Source organism: Protopterus annectens, chromosome 1.part2, assembly GCF_019279795.1.
Source record: "Protopterus annectens isolate FY-2018-M chromosome 1.part2, PAN1.0, whole genome shotgun sequence".
In the NCBI taxonomy this organism is placed as follows: Eukaryota; Metazoa; Chordata; order Ceratodontiformes; family Protopteridae; genus Protopterus; species Protopterus annectens.
Window position 1 is genome coordinate 132,552,643 of NC_056727.1, and position 25,414 is coordinate 132,578,056.

At 39.1% G+C, this 25,414-nt stretch overlaps 1 protein-coding gene across 1 annotated transcript in view; it reads right to left on the reverse strand.

The window, feature by feature from the left end:
• CFAP36 (cilia and flagella associated protein 36) overlaps positions 1-25,414 on the reverse strand; it is a 1,925,715-nt gene that overhangs the window by 1,602,034 nt on the left and 298,267 nt on the right. The window contains exon 3 of the mRNA XM_044055272.1: positions 19,982-20,083. Within this exon, the coding sequence (XP_043911207.1) occupies positions 19,982-20,083 (102 nt within the window). The remainder of the gene's footprint in view (positions 1-19,981; positions 20,084-25,414) is intronic.

The window sequence follows — 25,414 nt, forward strand, 5'->3', positions numbered from 1 at the left end:
AAGAAAAAAAAAAAAGAAACCCATAGACAAAATGATACATAACTTCAAATTTTATGCAAGCTTTTATTTTCTCCCTTCTAAATAATGTGGAATCATACACGGAAGGTAATGTAACTTTTTTTCTCTCCTTTTATCTTTTTCACAACAATGCTAACTTTATAAATAATATACAGCACTCAAAAGTCAAGTAAGTCAAAATCTTATCCAACTGGCAAACTACGGTTTTATACTTTTCTCTTTATATACATGGTATGGCACTAGTGAAATGGTATAACATCACTCACTCATTTCATATACATATATGTATTTATTTTATATTCTATATTTAGTGCTTCCTGTATGTGCCTTCCCTTACTGTTTTAGTCCTAGTGTCAATAGTATTTAATCACTGCAGGAGAAAAAAATGCTTACTGTGTTACTTTTAAGTATTTAAAAAGAAAGTGGGGACATATTATATATATATATATATATATATATATATATATATATATGTTTACTACTTAACTGAACTTCTGCAATGTGCTCTATTTAGTTCATAGGTTCATACTAGGCTATCTGCCCGAGGGCATTTATAAGCCTAGCCCATCGTTTTGTGGCTTACGCCACCCCTTTAGTATGGGGAACTATACCCATTATTTTGCTGTGCCTCTGTCGAGCAGTGACACTGAGGTAATTCCTGGGGTATATCTGCGATCTCCCATCCATTGGTCAAGATTTCTCTTGAACAAGGCCAGCGAGGTGCTCTGCCTCACATGTACCGGGATTTTGTTCCACAGCATTGGGAGTCTTTGGGTGATGAATCTATCCCTCCAGCACGTCCTATTAATAGCCGTGTCGAGGTTTAAGTCTCCGCCCTTGTGGCTCTGATGGATCTAGATTTTTGAGGTGAAGCATATTCATCAAATCTGGGTTTGACATGGCCTTGTATGTTAGGCAAAGGTCACCTCTGAGCAGCGGTAGCGACTGAATAGAGCTGGAGTTCTTTCAGTCGGGCAGCATAGGACAGATTTTTGAGACCCTTTATCCTTTTGGTGAGGAACTTTTGTGGCCTCTCCAGCTGCTGCAAGTGTCGAGTCAGATACATTCGTAATGGGGCATTGTACTCAATCATTGGTCTGATGAGTGATGAGTAAAGGGAGACTATGACCTCCCTTGATCTAGATGAGAATCCCTTCATGATAAGGTGGGCAATGTAGAAGGACTTCCTAACTACTTTAGCTACATGGGTGTCGAATGACAGACTACTATCAACCTGGGTCCCCAGGTCCCTGATAACTTCTTCTGTGCTCAGTGGATTGCCACCTATTTGGTAGCTAGGGGTAACCTTGTTTTTCCCGAAGGGTATGACTATGCATTTTTGGCATTTAACTTTAGGCCGTGGCTCTGGCACCAGTTATCCATTTCTGTGAGACCCTTCTGAAGGATATCTGTGTCAGATGTGTTTTCTACTATGGCGCCCAGTTTGCAGTCATCTGCAAACTTTGTCAGCCATAACCCTCCTGTGTTTGCTTGTACTTTGGAAAAGTAGATGCCAAACAAGAGTGGGCCCAGGACTGAGCCCTGTGGGACACCACTTGTGACAGGCTTTGAGTCTGACATGGCGCCAGCAACTCTGACCCTGTGGGTTCTGTCACTCAGCCAGTTTGCAACCCATCTTGTGATGTATGGGTTAACATTTAAGCTGATGAGTTTTTCAATGATACCCGAGTGGGGTATTGTATCGAAGGCCTTAGCCAGATCGAGGTAGGCTGTATGGACTGCCTTTCCCTCATCAATGGCTTTGGTGACTGTTTCGAAAAAGTCAACCAAGTTTAAAAGGCATGATCTGCCTTTGACAAAGCCAAACTGGGTTGGATCCAAAGTCTGCAAATTCCCTATGTCTTTATTTATGAGGTCCATTATGATCCTCTACATGGCTTTGCAGATAAGGCTTGTCAAGCTAATGGGCCGGTGATTTCCAGGGTCTGTGGAGGTACCACCTTTGTGAAGTGGGACCACAGTTGCAGTGCGCCACTCCCTGGGTACGTATCCAGAGGTAAGACTTTGATTAAACAGCTGTCCTAGCTGTGGGTTTAATTCCTCATTGAGTTCGTGGAGCACACAGCCGGGGACACCATCGGGACCCATGGATGCTGTGTTTTTTGCTTTGGAGAGAGAAGTTCTCACTTGGGCGCTGGAGATGTTTGGGGGGCTGCACTCATTTGGTATAGATATCTCTCCTTTTGCGGGGGAGGGGGAGAAGTTTGCACTGAACCTGTCAGCCAGTATGTTGGCAATGTCTGTAGGATCAGTAATCTTCACATCATTTTGAACTAGTTCTGAGCATATCTGGGAGTTTCCTCCTAGGTTTCTAACATAGCTAAAGAAGGCCTTATGATTGTCTTTTGAGTCTTTAGCTATTTTTCTCTCGAAATTTGCTTTGGATGATTTTATGAGAGCTCTTAGTTTTTACTTATAGTGATCAAGGGTGTCTTACCTTTTAAGGATTTTGCTCTATCTTGTAGTAGCTTCCTCCTTTTGTTGTAGAGTTTGTTTATGGCTGGGGTCCACCAGACTGGACGCTTGCCTTTGGTACAAAGAGTCTTTGTTTTGCTTGGGATTGCCTTATCCATGCAGTCCTGCAGGTGCTGGTAGAAGGCGTTTGTAAGTGATTCAGCGGCTTGAGTATTGTTTTCCCGCTCGGGGCCTGAAAGGAGAGCATACTAGGCCTTAGAAGTGTGAAGTCGGCGTTGGAGAAGTTCTTTACTGTGGTCTTTTATTTCAGGTGGGGTGGGATGAGGACCTCCAGCGAGATTAGTTTGTGATCTGATCTCACCAGTGAGGGGTATACTTCGGTGTTGAACATTGTGCTCCCATGTTCGTGATGATGAGATCAAGTATGTTATCTCCTCTTGTGGGGATGGTGACTAGTTGTTCCATGGCATTTGAGTTTATGAATTCCAGGAACTTTTGGGCTAGGGTGTTTGGGCTTGAGTGGTGTTCCCAGTCTATATTAGGGTAATTGAAGTCACCTAGTATGATGGTGTTTGGTGATACATTTATCCCTCTAGTGTTTTCAGGAAGGCCATGTGAGTTTCCTGAGTTTGTGAGGGTGGCCTGTAACATGCTACAATTTGCAGAGCAGTCTTGCCTATGGTTAATTGCACCTGGATGGTCTCCGATGCATCGTGCGTTGCCACCAGTCTTGAGGTGTGGGTGTCCTTGATGAATATGGATACCCCCCCCCTCCTTTCTTGGTATTGTCCGGATTTTGGGGCTGGAACGCATGATATGAGGTAAAACCTGATAGCGCTTGGGGTGCACTCAGGAGCCTTGAACCAGGTTTCTGTCACAGCACAGACATCAATGTTCTCCATACTGAGAAGGGCCTCGAGTGCGTGCATTTTGAGATTTAGACTTCTGGCATTGAGCAGCATTACCCTTAGTTTTTTCCTTTTTGTGTTCTAGGGTGGTAGGTTTAGAATTTGAGCCTTGCCTAAAAAGGCACTATGGGGTGGCAAGAGCCTTTGCCAATATCCGGAATCCCAGGGTGACAGGTGCAAGCCGCCCTTTGAAGCAGCGTGGCTTGTCCAGCATGTCATCCCAGGCAGACAGATACTGGATCCCCTTTGAATGACACCAGTGTTTAAGCCAATTGTTAAAGCTGATCATCTTATCTCTGTATTGTGGCATCATTCTTGGTGAAGGTAGGATACTGCTCAAGGTCAGGGTCATACCTGCCTGGGCTACATAATCAGAGAGCTCCTCAATGTCTCTTTTCATGTAGTCCAAGGAGGTACGTCTCAGGTCGTTTACACCAGCGTGGACAATGACTGAGTCATATTTGTACCTGCTGTTGAGAGACCTGAGTGCTTGCGTTATGTGGCGGATTCTAGCGCCCGACAGGCAGCTTACTGTGACCTTCTCCTTACTCAGTCTGGTGAGCGGGACATCAGTGTGTCTGACTATGGAGTCACCAATGACTAGTGTGTCTGGCATTGTGTTTGGCCTTAAGGGCTGTGACTGTTTGACACTCTGACTGTGAGGTCTATGTGTTGCGGTGTTGTGTTCTGAGGTGGTGGTTGTTTGGGTGTCTGCTTTGGTGGCCTCTGCTGTTTTGGTAGATTTTTGATCAGAGCCTCCGAGTATGTCTTTGTGTGTTTATGTGTATGATTTGAGGTTGTAATGGCACTATGTGAGACTGGGTCTATAGTGTGTGTGGTAACCTTCTCCTCCTGACTGGTCTTGCCAGTCCTATGTTGAGAGAGCTCAGCCTCCAGTTTGGCCGTATAGTTGCATCTCTCGCATGTATTTGTGTTTTGTGGGAGGAGGAGAGGGTTGTCTGTGTACATGAGGCAATTGAAACATTGCCTCAATATTCCCAGGTTCACCAGCTGAGCAGGACAGGACACTAGCAACTGATCCCTCGACATGCTAGAAGGGTAGACGAAAAACTTTAAAAAAAGATTCCGGGGGACGTGGGTGACCGAGAAATGGGGGGTTGCCTTTTTGGGGTACTATCTATGACAAGAGTGCCGTATCAAGGTAATAAGTACTGTAGGAGCGAGTGCTAGGTTTAATAGATAGAGAATAGTCTACTTGGAGTCAAGTAGAGATGATCTTTTTAGTTATAGGATACGCTGATTTGATCAGTATAGTTCGAGGAAGGTAGTTTTAAGGGAAAATTTGAAGAGTGGACTTTAGGTAGCCCGAATAGTTTAAACCTGCTTAACCGGCACTGCCCTAGTGTGCAACAGTGGCAGCTCCACGCTAAATCGCGCGTTTAGCGCGTTTTATACCAGGGGGCTGGAAAAAGCTAGAAACTGGCCCAAAACGACCAATAAACTACTAGTTACTGGCTGAAACCTCACAAAACTGGACAAAAGGCAGCTCAATGCTTCCCACTCCCACTGGTAAGCAAGGTAGCTTCCCTTCCCCCAAATAAGGCAAGGAAACAGTACACAGGAACTACAACCAAAGCCCAGGAATCAGCAACTCTGAAACTGGACTAAACTAGTAAAGCAGGAAAAACAAGAGATATATTTTTCTTTTTTTTTTTTTTCACAAAACAGGCAGAATCAGGTACAGCAAACACTTATAAATGCTATGAATCAGCTACTACAGCTTACACAGAAGAATTTGCTACAAATACAGTCAAATAGTAACAAACAAGGATTCCAAGTGCAATATTAAGTTAAATGCAGTAAAAACAGCTTCAATGTAACAGAAAGGCAGGCGAAATACAGTTGCTAGGTATTCAGATGTGGAAAGCAACAAAAATATACTTAGTATCAAGAAAAGTCGCTTATTCAGCTCTCTGCAGCCTGGATTACTCTGCTGGCCCACGTGGAGTCTGTGCTGAGTAGGTACAAGCTGAAAGTTTTATACCAGGGTCTGGAAAAAGCTAGAAACTGGCCCAAAACAACCAATAAACTACTAGTTACTGGCTGAAACCTCACAAAACAGGAACAAAGGCAGCTCAATGCTTCCCACTCCCACTGGTAAGCAAGGTAGCTTCCCTTCCCCCAAATAAGGCAAGGAAACAGTACACAGGAACTACAACCAAAGCCCAGGAATCAGCAACTCTGAAACTGGACTAAACTAGTAAAGCAGGAAAAACAAGAGATATTTTTTCTTTTTTTCTTTTTTTTCACAAAACAGGCAGAAACAGGTACAGCAAACACTTATAAATGCTATGAATCAGCTACTACAGCTTACACAGAAGAATTTGCTACAAATACAGTCAAATAGTAACAAACAAGGATTCCAAGTGCAATATTAAGTTAAATGCAGTAAAAACAGCTTCAATGTAACAGAAAGGCAGGCGAAATACAGTTGCTAGGTATTCAGATGTGGAAAGCAACAAAAAATATACTTAGTATCAAGAAAAGTCGCTTATTCAGCTCAGTTAATATATCTTATATCTGTATATGGTTGGCAATTTGGAGCCTTTATTTTAAATATTCATAATTTTACAAGTTATGTTTAAAAGCTTCACTTCACTAAAAAAATCCCGCCTATTTACGTTTTTTGATGGAATTTTGATAACTTTTATGACAAGTTCGAACTTCTAAAGGCTTCAGTTAGCTCACAGACTCATGAGAATCAATCTGTGATATCTTTCAGTAAGTAGGCATGACCTTTGAACCTGTTTCTCTTCATTGAACTTTAACAGCCAATCAGATTCAAGAATAATCATTTGAACTGTGTTTTCATTCATTTAGTAATTATTTTTAATCTAAAAAGTCTTATAAGCATATGTTTTACTGTAAATAGTGATTTATTTAATCTAGATTACATTTATACTTAAATAAGAATTACAAACATGTTTCTGACAGTGGCAGTTTTAAATGCATCTTTTTTCCTGTCTGCTTTAATGACATAGTTCTGTATTTGCTCATAGTAACAAATAATTAGGATCAATTATCTTAGTCTGTTTAGATAAAAAAAAAAAATTAAGAAACTGTACACAGCTTCATGTTCTTAGTTCATGCATATATAGTAAATTAAATAGAAATTTTCCTGTTGTCCGTTTTTAATGTACATGCAGTTTCCCTCCTGCTTGCTATTAACCTGCAGTAGCTATGAATTCCTACTAGATGTCATGAGAGGGTTAGTTTGTGGCTTCTATGCGATGTATACTAAGCTTGGACTTAGTTTATCCATGCAGAAGGTTAAAATATACAGTTTTACCATTTTCAAATTTAGAGTTTTAAATTATCCATAACAGTTTTAAAACAAATCTATTTGTCATAATGAATCAAGGAAAGCACGTTTCAATTTTACTTACAATAGCAGTCTCCATCAAATAATAATACTTAACATTATATTATTAATGTTAATGGACCGAACAACTCCGTGGAAAGGAGTAGTGTCAACAAATATTTAATGCTACATAAACCAGATATTGCATTCATTCAGGAATTTTACTTCATAACACAAGATCTAAACAAATGAACCTTTAAGGATTATAAGATTTTGGTACGTTCAAACTACAACCACAAGGAAAGAAGTGTCCTAATTTTACACAGAAAATCAATGAGAATTCCAGAAACAGTTGACTCATGCTCAAGCAACGATGGTATGCTTGCTTTAGTCATACTAAAACTAGATAAAAAATGTACACTTTTAACGCCTACTGGATACCAGGTATTGGGAATAAAACTGTGAAAAAACATTTAGACATCATAACATTTAAATCTAAAGGTGAGTTACGATTAGCAGGTAATTTTAATTGTATCTTGTCCTCCACCGATACTATAAGCCCTTCAATATGTCCCCTGTTGCCAAGCACTTGAACAATTATATAAAAAACAGTAACCTAATTGACACTGATGGCATAAAAATATTATCCTCTCTGAAATGTTCTCACTAGTCTTACAGATATGACATGCAGACCAACATAGACAAAGTCTTTGTAATCAGTTCTTTACTGGTCAAAATTGATAACGTAGTGCTGACATCATGCCCTATGTTGGAGCAAAATGCTATCACCTTCAATGGAATACTTAATACTGACCCCTTAAACTTCTGCCAAAGACTACCTGCTTATTTAGTAACAATACAAGGATTGAAAGAATGGCTTCTAGATGAAATAAAGCTTTACCTAGATGCCAAAATGGACAGGTTTCAGATATTTTCCTATGGGGCCCTTTAAAGATGGTCTTGCATGGTAAAGTCAAAAGCTGGTATATAAATACAAGGAAAGAGTGGGATAAAAAATTGGTAGACATACAAATAGAAATTGATGAACTAAAACTTACAGCAAATGACAAATCTGCATTAGCTGACGTATGTAAACTGAACAAAGAATATCAGGATATCATGCAGCATAAAACATCAATAAATCTGGAAAAAATCAGATTACATTCCTAGTCAATCCCAAGAGTGCGCAGAGGATTGCAACTAGATCTAAACTTTTAAAAGAAAAAAGTCATATAAAAGAAATCAACATAGACTACAAATAATCAGACTATCAAAGTTACAGATCTAAAATATCTTTTTTTAAAAAACATTACAATAATATTAATAACTCATCTACATGTGATAACAAAAGTATAGACAACTTTCTTGCTAACAATATTCAAAAGAAGCTATCCAAACACAATATTAATAACACAAACCATTTTCCTTTAAAGAATTAAAGGAACAAATAAAAATCTTAAGTCAAAAAAGCCACCAGGGCTGGATAGTCTAATTCTGGAATTTTACAAACTCTTACATGATAACATCTTGAAAAACTAACTCACTGCATTCCAAGAAGTTAAAACCACAGCAAACATCCTTCCCTCATGGAAATATTCTATCATCTCTCCCATCTTAAAACCAAATAAAGAGCCCAACCTTTGCACATCATACAGGCCAATTTCTTTAACAATGATTACAAGATATTTATGTCTATCTTAGCAGACAGATTAAATAATATTCTTTCAATATTAATTCATGAAGACTAAACCGGGTTTGTCAGAAACAGAAAGGTACAAAACAATGTAATTAGATTACTCCCCTTAATAAACTTAGCAAACGAGAAAAAACAAGCTTTCTATTTTAAGCCTCGATATAGATAAAGCTTTTGACTCCCCTAAGTTAGTCATATCTGTTTAAAGCTCTGCAAATATACAATTTCTCCCCAAAATTTATAGGATTAATTAATAAAACTATATGAGCAGTTCATAGCCTACGTAAAGATTGGATCTCATCTATCTAGCCCATTTGAAATATTAAGAGGTACTAAACAGGGATGACCCCTCTCCCAGTTACTCTTTGCCCTGGCTATTAATCTTCTTGCATATTATGTTAGAAATAATGACAGCGTTCGTTAAAGGATATAAAGTGTCAGACAAATTATCCCCCAAGATACAACCGTTTGCTGATGACCTACTAATAACTTCTAATGATATTGAAAATTCAGTAGATCGCTATTACAAAATCTAGACGTCTTTGCAAACATCTCTGGTCTAAAATTCAAACACAACAAAACTCAGGCACTTCTAGTAAATAAAAATGTTACAAGGAAACTTAGATCAAAAAGAGACAAACTGAGAGGTCATGTATATTAAATATCCACGTCTCATTACTGAATATAATTTTTTAAAAAAAATCACTCGCCTCTAATTACCAACAACTTATAAATTCAATTACAAGTCTAATTGGCAGGTGGAACAGACTCTTCTTCACATCTGAAGACAGACTAAATTTAATCAAAATTATACTGTTTCCTAAAATCTTATTCATTGGTCAAGTTCTAATAATGCCCCCACCTGTCAGAATTAAACAGAAAATTAATAACTTACTACTCAACTTCTTTTTGTATCCCAAAAAAACAAGAGTTTCTCCTCAGGGATACCACAAGCTGGGATGAAGGAGGTTATAGGGTTTCCAAACATTGATTTTTATTTAAACTCCGCATTTATTAACATAGTGTTGCTTTGGAATAATACTTCTTATACAACATATTTGAAATCAGTACATGAAACCTTACTTCCTAATAGTAATAGGGCATTGCTTGAACCATATACTCAAAAACATCCAAACATATTTATATGGATTTTAAAAATATACATTTAAAGTGAAAAGTCAAAACTTGTTCTTACACCTCTTACAAACTAAATATTGCTTTTGTTTAAAAAGCTTATATTTTCTAATCAATTAAGAATTTATTAATAGTTATGTTTCCTAGTGCCTATACAAATGAATGTTTGATGCCTTTTGATACTCAGATGATGTCAGAATTTAAGAAGTGTGACCTATTATATTGGAATTAATTTCTCTCAGCTAATAAAATAAGTTCTTCAGACAATCTGATCAGTAGATATAGTTTGCAAAATTGCAATTGGCTGGATATCCAAACCTGCAAGCATTTTATACATACTAAGCTCTTACCCTCAGAGGCATACAATAAGAGTAACTTAAAAATCTTGGATTTTATCTCAACAATTAACAGCTCACCCAAGAACACATCATATGATTGATATATATATATATATATATATATATATATATATGTATGTATACATATATGTATATATATACATGTATATATATGTATATCTATATATATATATATATATATATATATATATATATATATATATATATATATATATATATATATATATATATACACATATACATATATATATATATATATATATATATATATATATATATACATATACATATATATATATATATATATATACATATACATATATATATATATATATATACATATATATATATATATATATATATATACATATATACATACATACATACATGTTATTTATAAAATTCTATTTTGCTAAAATCATTTCTGAGATGTTTCTTTTTGGAATTGAAGTTATCAAGTATTCTCAGAAAAAGATAAAAAACTTTGTTTATAGTCGGTGAAGAAACCCACATCTTCCCTGTTCTTGCGTGCATAGATATGGACATTTTTACATAGATATTTTTTCACCCCAAGAGTAGCAATAATGTACAAGATGAAATTAAATGCTGGAGATGGACACTCTGATGTTGACTGGATACATATGGTTAATTGTAAAATAATTGCCCCATTTCTGTTGGACTTGAAATATCTTTGTAAAGCTATATGGAATGACAACTGTATAATTTCTGACTCCCTTACCCTTTTCAATGTTCCTGAAGTCATTCCTAAAAACAAAACATTTTTACTATGGTCTATTCTCTCTATAGCAAGGAAATCTCAATCTACTCCTGTCTTTAAAGTTGAGTTTATTCATTTTGTGAAATACATTTATAAGAATGAGATTGCTACTATAAAAGCAAGGACTAACAACATAACTCATCATTTAATTGCTTGGACAAAAGTGTTTAATCTGTTAGGGAAATATTTAGTGTTATCCTATGTATATTTCTTTTTTAATTGTTATGGATACTGTATATAGTTAGTTTTTTCTTGTTATTATAGTGTGAAGTTATTGTGTTATAAAATGAATACAAACATTTGGGGGGGCAGAAAAAGCAGTTCAAAGATATTTGATTATTTTGAGTTTCTCCACTATATATACATATAGATACATATATATATATATATATATATATATATATATATACATGTGTGTGTGTATGTATATATATATATATATATATATATATATATATATATATATATATATACACACACACACACACACACACACACACACACACACACACACACACACACACACACACACACACACACACAGCACCATATCAGATCTCATTTCCTTTCCCATATTCAGGTTTCTTTTTAAGTTTTAAAAATCTTTTTTTTCTTCTTTACTCTTTATGACTTCCTCTGTTGATTTTTTTCCCAGGTGGCCCAATGTTTGTCTATATAATTTGTGATTATCTGTTTTATTACAGAAAACTATTTGAAGCTTTTAAATTTTTTTTGTACAAGTATTTTTCTTTCCTCTAATCTCTCAATCTTTCTGAATATCCTCTTATCTGGAAATTCTGATCTTCTTGTGTAATGGTAACTATACATAATCTTTTTCTTATCCTCAATAGTCCATTTGGTCATCTCTACACCTTTTTGCAGTGTCAAAGTTTTAATGAGCATTCCGATTTGATGAATCCAGTATAGATTTCAACTGCTTTTTTTTCTTCACTGTAAACAGGAAAATACGAAGCAAAATACTGCTCACTCTGTCTATGGAATCAGTTCTAGGTAGTCTGGCTACATAGAAGATTTTAAAGAAATAGCATGACTAATGAACAGGCTGCTTTAGTACAGAAGGGCTATGGCATGGTACTAGGCTTTTGGAAAATTCTATGGATTATTCATTGACACTCTTTCTAACCACTGGTGGTCTGTTATTAGATGCAAGTAAAATGTGTAACGATTGAATCTGCCTGTGCACTGCATAAGGAAAGGTGGAAGATAAGTGACATTGGTACAGTCTCTCATATGTGGGCGGACAAAGATCTGTCTTGTTATTAAGGGGTGCTGGGCTGTTGCCCCCCCCCCCCCAAACACAGATGCGGTTTCATTTGAAACTACCATTTATTAAAAGCCTGCTGCTTGCTGTCGAGTGTGCGTTCTAAAAATGGCTGGTTCTTTGGGGAGTAATTTTATTACATCTGAAGGTCAGCTTTACTTTCTGCACAGTTTCAAACTTTCCTCAAGCTTGCTATAGAAGCTTCTGAAACAGTGCCCCATGGAGGAAAGCTTTTTCCCCTGATGTACTTTTAATATTTTGGCTTTTAAATCCTCAGGAAATATTTGGTTTCTCAGCCATACAAGCAACCTTATGACATAACTAGAAGCATTAGCTTAAACACAAGCCTTTAATGCATCATACCTGTTTTTGAATATATGTAATAAAGTTTTATCACCCATTTGAGTCAGTTTTGACAACCTTGTCCTAATAAGAGGCATCTGCAACTTTGTTAAGATCATAAACTTCTTGGAAACTAAAAATTTAAACTATGCAATATGACTCAAGTAACTGAACCAAAATCCAAGTGTGGTTGAAATGTGGACCTTTCCCTCCAAATCTTTCAATTTCCTTGTTTCCACTGTATGACAAAAATACTCTTAATTCAAAAGGTAACAACCAACCATGTATATTATTCTAGCTCTACTGTTGTGGGGTTAGTTGTGAAATCTTTAAAAAGGTAGATGCGTTGTTACTTGAGTATTTTATAAAATCTATTAGGTGTCTTGAGAGCAGCTGGCATGCCACTAGGCACTTTAATGTCATAAAAGGAATCTGGTTGTGTCATTTCCCATATTAAAAATTGTTTCTAGCCTTTACAAAGCCATCTTACTCAGCAAAAGTGGTGCCTCAACTGAAACTACTAGTGTTTCAATATCACACTTCCTTGTTTTGCCAGAATGCTCAGTCATATTGTAAGACAACAATTTTTAATCTTTGAAGCTGCATTTCCATCCTGTGACAACTGGACACAGATGCCCCTGCTCAGGCAGCAAGCACAGAGGTGTGCCTGACAATATGGGCCCAGCTGATATATGAAACTCTTTTGGCAAACTTCTCAAGCCAGTAAATAAACTGGCACAGTCATGAAGGATACCACTGCTGTGGCTCTGTACAAAATTCAAGAAATTATTAGCCGTCGTTGTGCACAAGACCTCTTTTTTCTTACATTGAGTTTGTTTGCCATTCCTAATGTCACAGAAGTTAAAATTATTACTTTAAAATGTTATAATTTGAAACAAAATGTTATACTTAAATTTCAAGACAGTAGATTTTTTTTTATCAAGTGTCAGTTTTTGACCCACTGGCTTTACCTAATATCCCTAATACAGAACGTCCTTTATGGTTTCTTAACCCTAGTACTTCAAAAGTGCCTTAAGACATGTTAGACTGCATCTGCATCTAGTTTGAATTTAACATTTTTACATCTCAGCATGTCATACAAAAAGTCTGACTTCCATTCTTATTTCAGTGCCTCTAAGCATTTTTATACTCACTGTATTAACTCTTCTCATTTTAATAGTGCCAACAAACTGTTCATTTTCATGTTTCTATTCAGCAGCATACAGTTTTTTAAACAAATGGGTCTTTCCTTTTACATACATCTCCAAAATGTTTCTTTACATCAGAGATTCTAAAAAGTGGATTAAAAGGAAAACAATGCTTCATCTCAAGCTTACTGCTTTATCTTTTACAGGACACTTGAATTTCAACTGCAAAATATCTTCTATGTAGCTCATGGGTCTCCACCTTCCTCTATTACAGTTACAAACACAGTCTTAATTTATTTCTAATGTTTGACTTTTTGCTTAGCTCCTATTTTAACCTTATGCAAAATCCTGTCCTGAATTATTTTAACCAAGTACTAGCAATTTCACTTGCTCTACATACATCCACAGCTTTTTGTAAGGTCAGTTTTCTTCTCTTAGATCATTCCTTTATACAGCCAACAAATTTAGTACTTTAATGTTGACTCTATGTCAGCAGCTTAAGCATCTACAGATCCCCATAGAACCTTCCGCTCCTATGCTTGTCAAGACTCAATAACTCCTAAGGTTCTCTCTAACTGTTGCTATCCTTTCCTTAACTAGTCAGGAAAAATGTATTAAACACCTTTGAGGCTTTTTCCTAGCAACATAGAGAAATGTGGCACACTGCAAACTTTCAGTCTTCTCAGCTACTCCATTCACAATGAGGATTCTGAATCAAAACCTTTCTGGTTCGTATCCTTGACATGAGGGAATTCCTGTTAAGTTTTAGCTGCAGCACTTTTCCACTGAAGTACAGTTATAGCTCCAAACACAAACTATTGTAAATATATTTCTTCATTGTTGCAAACATTGCTTCACTTTTGCTTATATATTTTCCTTTTCTGACAATATGCAACATTATGTGCGTTTGTCAAAATGCTTTAAAAACAAGGAAAACAACAAACACAAGCTAACAACCCACATAAGGTATTTAGTCAAGATTACCTTCAAAGTGGAATGTGCACAATAATAGATAACTCACCACAGTTTAGTCATCAATATATTTAAAGCCAAACACAGCACACGCTACAAAAGAGGCCTGATGGGATACAAAAGATGCATGCATTCCCTGACAGAGGTGTGAATGAGCACTAAAGTCCCCACTGCCCAAGATGTAAAAACAGACCGGTTGAGCAAGAGAAGGCTCCTTCCCTTCCCCTCAGAAGACAGCTCCCTGAAGGAATCCTATGAGCTGCCTGGCAGCAGCGCAAGCTGCAAATATGAACCATTAGGAAAAGGAATTTTACTGGGATGCCTTTCCCTGAAAGCTTGCCAGGTTATCCCTGCCAGACACCCCACTATGAAAGCAGATAAAGAACCCTCTAATTGGAACAGCTCAGCACTACCCAGAAAACCAAAACATACTAGCCCTTCCACAAGCAAAGCACTTCAAGAAGAAGGGAGGGGGACACCAAGATGAGGCGGCTAGGGATATCCTTGCTGCCAACCACTCAGTAATACAACTAATAATCCTATTTGTTAACCAGGTAGGCCCACTGGACACACATTCACTTTTCAGGGGCAACCAGGCAGCAATGTCTTGCTCAAGGTCACACACAAGGCAAGTGAGGGCTGAGAGAATCAAACCCTGTACCACAGGAACTACAGCTTGCAGCTTTAACCTACTGTCTCAGAAAAATGGGAGTAGAGCCCCCTCACCCAAAGACCCCACTGGGAACAGCTAAAGGGCAGAGTACACATGGCCTAAACAAAGGCTCCATCCTTCAGAAATGATACCAAAGAAAAAGGAGTCCCACGCTGATGGCACCTTCCTCTTCAATCCTTTGAAAACAACTGATGTAAAAGTGCGGAAGATGGCCGTGAACCTAATAAGAATTACGTACTAATCAGGAAAATATTCCAAAGGGACTGCCACCCTACATGGGAAGGGGGCTCCTATAATAAAGGGCAACAAAAACAGATATGCTCCAAAGCCCATCCTTTCTTCACTGGCTAGCTCTTGGAAAACAATAACTTGGGGCTCCATAGCAGTCTACACAAAAAAATTCTGATAGTCATTTCTAGGAGAAGGCATACGGAATTGCAGCCAGTCTAAATTGTGCCTCATAAGACTGAGAATCACCTCAAGAGAGGCTCAGCCATACTTTAAGGAAGTATGGCACATTACCTTTGCCTATTTCAAAAACGATTGTCTTGGGATCCTCGGACTCATCATAGAAACTGGACTCCAAGGGAAGTAGTGTCCTACACTACCCACAAGAGTAATAAGCTCACACATGATATTGACCAAAGGGGTATGTGTGAGTGACCTATTATAAGGTACCATGAATCAGCACAAGCTGGGGAGAAATATGCACTGGCCACATGACAGGTTTCAAATCAATCTCTAAGGCTACTATCATGCATCCCCTACTCAAGCTCCCGCCAGACATCTAAAGTTTGCCTGACATCTGGTCCCTGAGATGTGAGGCCTGTAGTGAACTAACTCAATGTATTCTCCTCAGTAATGACATGCCAGCCTGAATGGGCCTGCAGTACAGCTCCAACAAGATATTCCTTGGACCAGTGCATTACTGAGCCATGATTAGCATATGCAAGGGTTAACAAGAAATTTGAGGTCCACCCCCTATGGTTGGAGATGGGATGCACCTCCCCTAGTCTCCTCATCTTTTACCAAACTGAAGGATGGGTGAGGTGTCATGCCATCATTAAATGAGGGTGAGCTTACCTCCTGTGTGGACTGAGGAAGCTAAATGAGCACTAGGCATACCTTTAAGTAAGTCTGACCTTGACCTGATCTCAGTGTCTGTTATTGTCATGGTGATGCTTTGAGTCATGTCTGTGGCAGCATGGAGGATGCTCATACTAGCATCTGCACAATGTGCTGTTGACAGCTACAATATTTCTGCATGTGAGTATGTCAAAAGCTTCTTTCTTATTGTTTATGGACAGCAAAATTTAATCTCTGGTATGTGTGGTACCTGCCAACATCACGCTCCTACCCCAGATAGTAAAGACAAGGCTGGTCTGAGTTTTGGCAAATCCACCAATACAGCTGGAAATAATGAGGACCAAAAGAAAGTTTTCTTAGTGACAACCTATAATGTTATAACTGAGTAAATAGTTAAAAAAGCACATAGTTTGTGGCCCATGCTTCTAAGGGATAAAATTTTGAACTTTATATTACCTGACTTTACTGCGGTGGTGGTGCTGCGGTAGCGCTGTCGCCTCACAGTTAGATGTTGCCCGTTCGATTCTCAGTTAGAGCGTCTTCAGTGTGGCGACATGCGTGAATGGGCATTCCTTCGTTGAAGTTGTGTGTTAGGCCCGGCAAGCCAGCACGTAAAAATCTACTGCCAATAATTAGCGAACCGGAGTTCCGCTGTGGCGACCCCTAACCGGGAAAAGCCGAAAGACACAAAATATTACCTGACTTTGTGAGTATTGCATATAAAAGAGAGGAATGTGGCTGATATTCTGGTACATAACCAAATTTGTTTACCAGATGTTAATGTTAGTCAGAATTTAAGCACAAATAAGGGCACTGTTCCATGTGATTGCTGTTCCATCTGTCATTATGTAGTGAGTTATTTTCCCTATATTAATGGTATTAAATTTACAGCTAGGTATGAATACAGTTGTACTACTGAGGGGCAAGTGTATGTGGTGAGTTGTGGATGCAATATGTTCTACATAGGGGAAACTTATAGGAGTTTTAGGGTCCGGTTACAAGAACATATTAGGGGCTTGAAAAAAAAAATGTCCCCTTGGGAGCCATTTCATGACAGCACACAATTCTGATCCTGATTCTCTTAGGGGTTGTGTTCTGGAAAAATTGCAAGTTGGTATAGGTGAATATGTGTCCTTAAAAAAAATAAAACTTTTAAAAAAAGAAACCCTCTTGATTTTAAAGTATGGCACTTTGGAGCCTCAGGGACTCAACAAGGAATGTAATTGGAAGTATGTGATTTAAATTGTATGCTTAATTGATTAATTGTCTTGTGCAATATGCTGTATTTAAGTAAAGAGTGTTTAGTACTGTTTTTACTCTTGGAAGGCTGTGCAAGCCGAGGCGCTAAGTGTTTCATTAAAATTACTTACTTCTTGGATCGGTGGAAGCCTTGAATCATCACGGAGACTTGCACAATACTTTGATTTGTACTGACTTGATGGATTTGGTATTAAAGTACAATTTCCTCTTTTTTGTGGGTGAATTTTGTAAGCAGACATGGAGTGGACATGGGGGTGTGCTGCCCCCCCCCCCCCACCTATGCCAACATTGTTTTGTCAGTGTGGGAGGATAAATTTGTATTTTCCTCAGAGTATGCCAGATTTTGGAAATATTACAGGCGTTACCTGAATGACATTTGTATTTTCTGGATGGGAACGGAGGGCAAGTTGAATGAATTTATTTGTTATCTCAACCAGACCACAACATTTTTTAAATTTACTCATTGCATCTCCTACAAGGAAATGCACTACTTGGATGTGACCATACAAAAGGTTGAAGGGGAGAGGAAAATTAAATACACCATAAGGACACTAACTCCTACCTTTACTTTTCTAGTTCACATCCTTATAGACAAAAAAGGAGTATTCCAAAGGGCCAGTTTTATACCTTGTTCCAGGATGACCTCTGACAACACTGATTTTGAGATGGACTATTACAAACTAAGAGAAATGTTCTTAGCAAGAAAAAATACCCCCCTGATTTAATAGACAATGTGATGAAAGCAGTGCAACATGGTAGGTCCAACAAATATGGACCTATTTTAAGGAAAGCCAGTGAGGACATCCCAAACACTAACCATACACAAGCTGCCACTAATGACCTTAAGGGTCAAAGGGGGAATTTTGTTATAAACTACAGCTCTGATGCTAGTACAATTAGGGACATAATTTTTAGAAACTGGCATAAATTTGAGTGTTACTCTGATTTAGAAGTTATTTTTAAAACACCACTTCAGTTCACCTACAGGAAAGGAAGGAATTTAAAAGACATACTAGAGAACAAAAAAGTTCAGGTCAGCATGAAAAGAACTGGTACTTTCAAATGTGGGACTTGTTCCCAGTGCTCCTACATTACTAACCATGACTCTGTTAACATTTCAAGTAGAAACAGAACCATTAAGGCTACTACATTTTCCAATTGTGACACTGTGGGAGTAATTTACCTCGCTACCTGCAAAGTTTGAGGGGCATTTTATGTAGGTAAAACTATTTGTAAGCTCAAAAGGAGAATATACGAACACCTCAATGAGATTAGGAAGCAGAACATTAAGAATACCCTTTACAAACATTCTCTTACTTGTCAGAATGCTAGTTGGGAGTTATTTTGTCTTGGAGAAAGTAGAACAGAACCCAAGGGGGGGGGGGGGGCAGCATGGGAAAATCAGACTGAGGTTAAGGAACTTTACTGGCAGTTGGTTTTGGAGGCTAATAGAACCCCTGGGTTGAACGAACACATTTCTATTGTACCAGTTCTAAGGATGAGAGCTGATAAGTTGTAAAGATTTTTTAGCATCCATTTTTTGGTTAGATGGCAGTCATGGTTACATTAGCTTGCCTTGTCATTTTTTAGCTATCCAGTATTTTTCAGCCACTTAGTGTATTTTAACACACCTATCTTTTATAGATGTTTTTTCATGTACAACGTTGTAATGTTTTTGGTTTTATTCATGTTTAACATTTTTTATTGTCACATATACTTGCTTGACGGTATTATACATGCTTTCTCATTTTATTCTGTTTTTTTAAATACTTAATTGGTTAATAAACATTAATTAGGGAAGGGTTGGTATATTTAAAAGGAGGGCTTGACAGTGGAAAGCATAACATCTGACGAAGTCTTTGTGACGGAAACGCTTGATTTTTGGAGTGTTTTTATGTTTATGGTTAATAAACAGCTGTCTGCCTGATCCACAGTCTCGATTATTTGGACCTCTGCTATTTGTGCCCTGGTTTTATTTGGTTTCTGGTACTGGTGGGCACTTGCCTCCTTGATATGATTTAAATTGTATGCTTAATTGATTAATTGTCTTGAGCAATATGCTATATTTAAGTAAAGTGTGTTTTGTAGTGTTTTTACTCTTGGAAGCTGTGCAAGCCGAGGCGCTAAGTGTTTCATTAAAATTGCTTACTTCTTGGATAGGTGGTCTTGGTGGTATTTTAAAAATTTTATTTTTTGCTTTTTTAAGTTGTATTTGTTATTAAAAAATGTTAGGTTTGGAGTCCTAGTGTACTTGTTCAGTCACAAACACAATATCACAGTATGCATCCGTATAGGTGAACAGAGACTTCTTTACAACAATATATAAGGACTTCTGAACGGTAGAGAAGATATACTTAAACAATTACATCATCAAGGTGCTCTTCAATGTTAGAGGAACAAGTTACTATAGTTCCCCTCTCAAGTCTGAGAAAAATAACCAGAACCGTGAAAGTTCAAAATAACAGCTTATGAAATCTAGGCACAAATTCAGAATTTTATATTCCCTACTTAAGAGGATCAGTTTGTTTCAGCATGCAGAATAATTAAATGCACTTGAAATATAAACCTACCTGCAGTTTATCAGATTGCAAAAGTGGAGACGTGCAAGCATCCAAAAACTGTTCTTCCGTAATACCAATTTCTTCAAGGTAACCTCCTAGCAGCCTCTCAATCTGAAATGCCCAATATATGACAATGTGTCACTTCAGTAACATTTGTTTTTAAATCTCATTAATCTTGCTGGAACATGCAATTAGTTCATACAAGAACATTCTCAAACATATTCAGAATGGTAGTTACGTAGAAGCTACAGTTGTGCATCCCTACTATAAATGTAGATGTCCGAGTGTATTCACTGTTACAGTCCTGACTAGTGGGATTTCCCACCATGGAAGCCCTTGGCCAGCCTACCAGAGAAAAATCTCCCTCCTCCAATAGCCAGCAGACACCCTGACTGATGTCAGAACGCTCTGGTATAAGAGGAGTCAGCTGACGTCATGATCTCAGTTTTTTCTTGCCATCTGAAGGTATGAGTCTCCCCCCAGATGAGCCCTAATGTCAAGGGCCTTTGACACTGGACCTAAGAAAGGAAAGGGACAAGAGGAGGGACCTACTGACTTGAGAAGAAGCTTGTTCAAGCCTACTCTGTAGGCTAGGAGGGAAAGAATACTGCAACAGTGAATACACTAGAGCATCTGCATTTATGGTAAGTATACACAACTGTACTATGTTCTTCATATTTCACTGCTGCAGTCCTGACTAATGGAATGATTCCCAAAACTGAGAAGGGTGGATGGTAGATTAAGGAGAGGAGATGATGATCTGTAAGATGCACTGAAGACAAGGTAGCAGCTTGCAGGATGTCTTTAGTGGGCACCCCTTTTATGCAGGCAGTAGTTGCCCTAGTTGAGTGTGTCCTGACAACATCAGGTGGCTTTCTTATCATGATGGCTGTAACAAAAGGAGATACAGTGAGAGATCCATTGAGAGATGGTTTGCTTAGAAACTGGTTTCCCTTCAGAAATGGTTGCAAAGGCCAAAAACAGCTGGTCTGACTTTCTCAAAGTCTGTTCTGTAGAGATAGTAATGAAGCTGCCTATAAACATCCAAGAATGGGAATGAAGAATTCTTTCTCCTTGGTTTTGTGGTTTGCAGAAGAAGATAGGCATATGTATGGCTTGATTTAAGGAGGTGTCTGTCACCACCTTGGGCATAAAGGAGGGGCTAGTCCTGAGAGAGTCTTTGTCTGGTCGGAAGAAGAGGAAGGGTTCTATCCGACTGCCATGAGAATCTGAAGTTCAGAAACCCTTCTAGCAAAAGTGATGGCCAGCAAGAAGGCAATCTTCCATGTCAAGAATTTTAAGTCATTGGAGGCAGCTGTTTCGAATGGTGGAAGAGTAACTTTCTCCAGAACAAAACTAAGGTTCAGGGGCGGGTCTGGAAGCCTTCTGGGTGGCCAGATGTAGATCACCCCTCTAAGAAACTGTTTCATAACAAGGTGAGAGAAGATAGGCGGTTGGACAGGAAAGTGGGCTGAAATGGCCGAAGCATGAATTTTTATGGAGGAGGAAGACAGGCCTTTGTCAGAGAAAATGGACAAACAGGCCAGGATGATTGGAATCATGGCTAGATGAGGATTCTGAGAAAGTTGTCCACACCAAAAGGAGAATCTTTTCCATTTAGCCAAGTAGGATTTCCTTGTGCTAGTCCTTCTGGCCTCTTTTTAGAATATCCTGACCCTGTTTTTCTAGGGCAGGATCTCTCTAAAATGTTAAGGTATCCTCCATGCTGATAATGTGAGGGTCTGCAGGTTGGGATGCACAATCTTTCCCTTCTCCTGCATCAGAAGTCCATTCTCTGTGGCAGCTGCCATGGTTTTGTGCTGGTTAAGCTAAGTAGCAGAGGGTACCCAGTGCTACCTGGGCCAGTCTATGGTTATTAGTGTTACTCTTGGCCCCTCTTCCCTTATTTTCAGGAGCACCCTAAAGAGCAGAGGAATCAGAGGGAAGGTACAGATGATGAGGCCCACCCATGGGAAAGAGAAAGCATGCATCTTCCAGGCTGACTTCATTTTGTCCCTGTAGCAACATTTTTTCAATTTAGCATTTTTTCTGGTGGCAAAAACGTCTATTTGAGGAACTCCCCATTTTTGGCTATATTGAAAAGTTTCCCAATGCAGCTGCCACTCGTCAGGGTCTGACAGACTTCTGCTGAGGTAGTCTGCTAGCTGGTTGTACACACCTGGCAAGTACTGTGCCAACAAGTGTAACCCCAGGGAGTGTGCTGTTTCCCAAACATCCATTGCTACATCTGTATGGGATTTGTGATAATTTATGGTGAACCTCCTGGAGTTTTACAGGTTTTGGGTACTTTATCTGTGGGCAAAGGGTTTTTGAAGGAGCTAGCTCTGGCTCCTTTGGAGCCAGGGGTCATGACCTCTGGGTCAGCTGTAGGATTCTAGAAGAAATACTTAAGAGAATCCAACGTTCATAGGTTCATACTAGGCTATCTGCCCGAGGGCATTTACAAGCCTAGCCCAAGCCTGTCAGGTTTTCTAGGGGCAGGAGGGAGGGAGGGAGTCTGGCTTCAAGGAAAAGTCCTGAAAGACATCATTCACAACCTCCAAAACAGGTGGAATGGTGAGGGGTTTATGTTCTGGGAGGTTGAGAAATTCACTTACTCTTTTCTTGGACTGAGGGTAATCCTGGGCTTCCCACTGGAAATGTTTCTTCAAGGTGTCCAGGGTTTTCCTGAAAGATAAATCCTCAGGAGGGGAAGCAGAAGCCAGGTTCACCTCAGCGTCTGAGTCTTCAAAGGATGCCAATGAAAGGCCCTCTTCAAAAAGAGAATCCTCTTGGTCAGAAACCTCATCCGATTCAAAAGGGTCAGAAAGGACTTCTAGAAGGGGATTCCTTTTTCTTTTTCCTAGGGAGGAGTCAACTGTGGTTTGCTTGCCTCTAACAAAAGAAATAAGGCCCTCGGCCAATCTTACAAGGTCCTGCTAAACCTGTGAGTGGGAGCTGGTAGGCCTAGGCTGGGGCTGAGGGGGAACCACTTTCTTAGGAGAAGCTCAAGGTTTAGGTCTGGCGACATCCAAAGTACGGACACCTGTCTCCCTTGGTAGACTGGTCACCGCCATTGCCTGGCACCATGCAAGTGTACTGGTTGTACTGCTGTCATTGGAAGCAGAGGCCTGCAAAGCAGTCCCAGACCCAACTGATGAACTGAGTCCCAAGGCTTGAGTAAATATCAAGGGACCCGATGGGATTATTGCCTCCGAACAGGTCTCAATAGAGGCCTGCACTACCACCTTGGCCACAGAAGGAGTCTGCAAAAGCACCTCACCTTCCTCAATAATAAGTCTGGGAGGACTGGCCGATGGCACACAGGTGTCATCAGAGGCCCTAAGCCTATGGCATTTTTCATTCTCCCTTTTATGCTTAGGAAATTTGGCTTCGATCGACTGGCAGATGCCATAATACAGGGATGACCTGACGATTCCATGATGTGACTAGCTAAAATCGTGGCCCTACGTCCAATGGCTCTAGTATTAAAACGGACACAGAAACTAAAGTTGGGAACATCGTGATCTGGGACTGCGCAAGTAGCACAGAAGAAATGGAAATCTCAGTGTGGAATCTGTTTACCACAACAGAGACAATTATTGTTTTTTTCTCTGACATTACTTAAGTGTAGAAAGGATTTCTCAATGGGATATTTAGCTTTCTGAAGTTTTCTGTCTGGTACAGACAGACCAATCCACTGACTGGAACTCTGCTTTGGGTTCTGATGGCATGAATAAACTGAGATCATGACATCTTCTGACTCCCCTTATACCAGAGTGTACTGACGTTGGTCAGGGCGTACGCCAGCTGTTGAAGGAAGGAGAATTTCATCTGGTAGTTGGGACGGCCAAGGGCTTCCACTACGGGAAATCCTAGTAGTCAGGATTGCAACAGTGAAACACAAAGAACACCCACAATATACTTAGTGCTAAAACTCAGTACTTACTAGACTGCAAAGACAACCCCTTAAAAAGACACCAACACCTTTCTCTCATAATCCTTAAATACCCACTTGAGAGCTGCACAATTTAAATCTGAAATTGATAAAAACTTGGTAACAAGTATGTAAACTGTTAAAACAGTCTGGAAAAAGTTATCATTTTGGGATAATTCAATTGCTACCTAATAACGGAGCTTTTTTTGGGGGAAAAAATCAACCACAGGAGAAGAAAAAGTTTTGCTTTTACGACCCTTTCAGCTATTTGCAAAAAAAGCAGTACAAGTCCTAGCTTCAGTACAGAAAATGGCTTCCAGTCATTTAGAAGAAGAAAGTAAATCAATGCACTCAGATTTTTTAAAAGTAAGTAAGATACTGAAAGAATATATAAAATCAAATGACACAAGGGTGGAAAAAAGAAGCAGCAGCTTTTCAGAGGAAAATATCTAATTGCAAAAATCAGGGGCTAAAATGAAGGCAGGACTTGGTCAACATAAGGCTTCACACGAAAACAGAAATGTTAGACAGAAAAAAAGTTTTTTTTTACTACAACAAACGAACTAGAAGGAATACACTGCAATTGCACACATATAAACAGTCTGACTTGTATTCCGCAGCAGAATTGCTTAACTGGGGGCTTTAAGACAGCACAAAAGACCTGTATTAGTAAAGATGTAGTCATACCAGCAGAAAACTGTTCCTAATAATCACAAGGCCTTCTTTAGTTATGTCAGGAACCTGGGAGGCAACTCCCAGATATGCTCTGAGTTAGTGCAAAATGACAAAAAATACACTGAACCCACAGACATTGCCAACATCCTGGCAGAAAGGTTCAGTGCAAACTTCTCCCCCCCTTCCCCCCCCAAAAGAGCAAATGTCTATCCCAACAGAGTGTAGCCTTCCTGAGATCACAGATGCACAGGTGTGAGCTGCCCTCTCCAAAGCAAAAAACACAGCATCCGTGGGACCAGACGGTGTCCCAGGCTGCGTCTTACACGAGCTCCAAGAAGAACTAAACCCTCATATAAAGTCACTGTTCAATCTCAGCCTTACTACAGGATGTACCCAAGAAATGGCGTACAGCAACAGTGGTCCCACTCCACAAAGGTGGTGCCACAACGGACCCCGGAAACTATCACCCTACAAGCCTGACTAACCTGGTCTGCAAAGCTAAAGAGCGTATCATCATGGAAATCATAAACAAAGACATTGGGAACCTCGAGACACTGGATCCTACCCAATTCGGCTTTGTTAAGGGCAGATCTTGCCTCTTGAACCTGGTCGACTTCTTTGAAACAGTTACCAAAGCCATAGATGAAGGGAAGGTAGTCCACACAGCCTACCTGGACCTCGCAAAACCCTTCGACACAATACCCCACTCGGGCATCATAAATAAGCTCACCAGCTTAAATATCAACCCCTATGTCACAAGATGGGTTGCAAACTGGCTCAGGGATAGAACCCACATAGTCAGAATAGCAGGTGCCATGTCAGATTCTAAA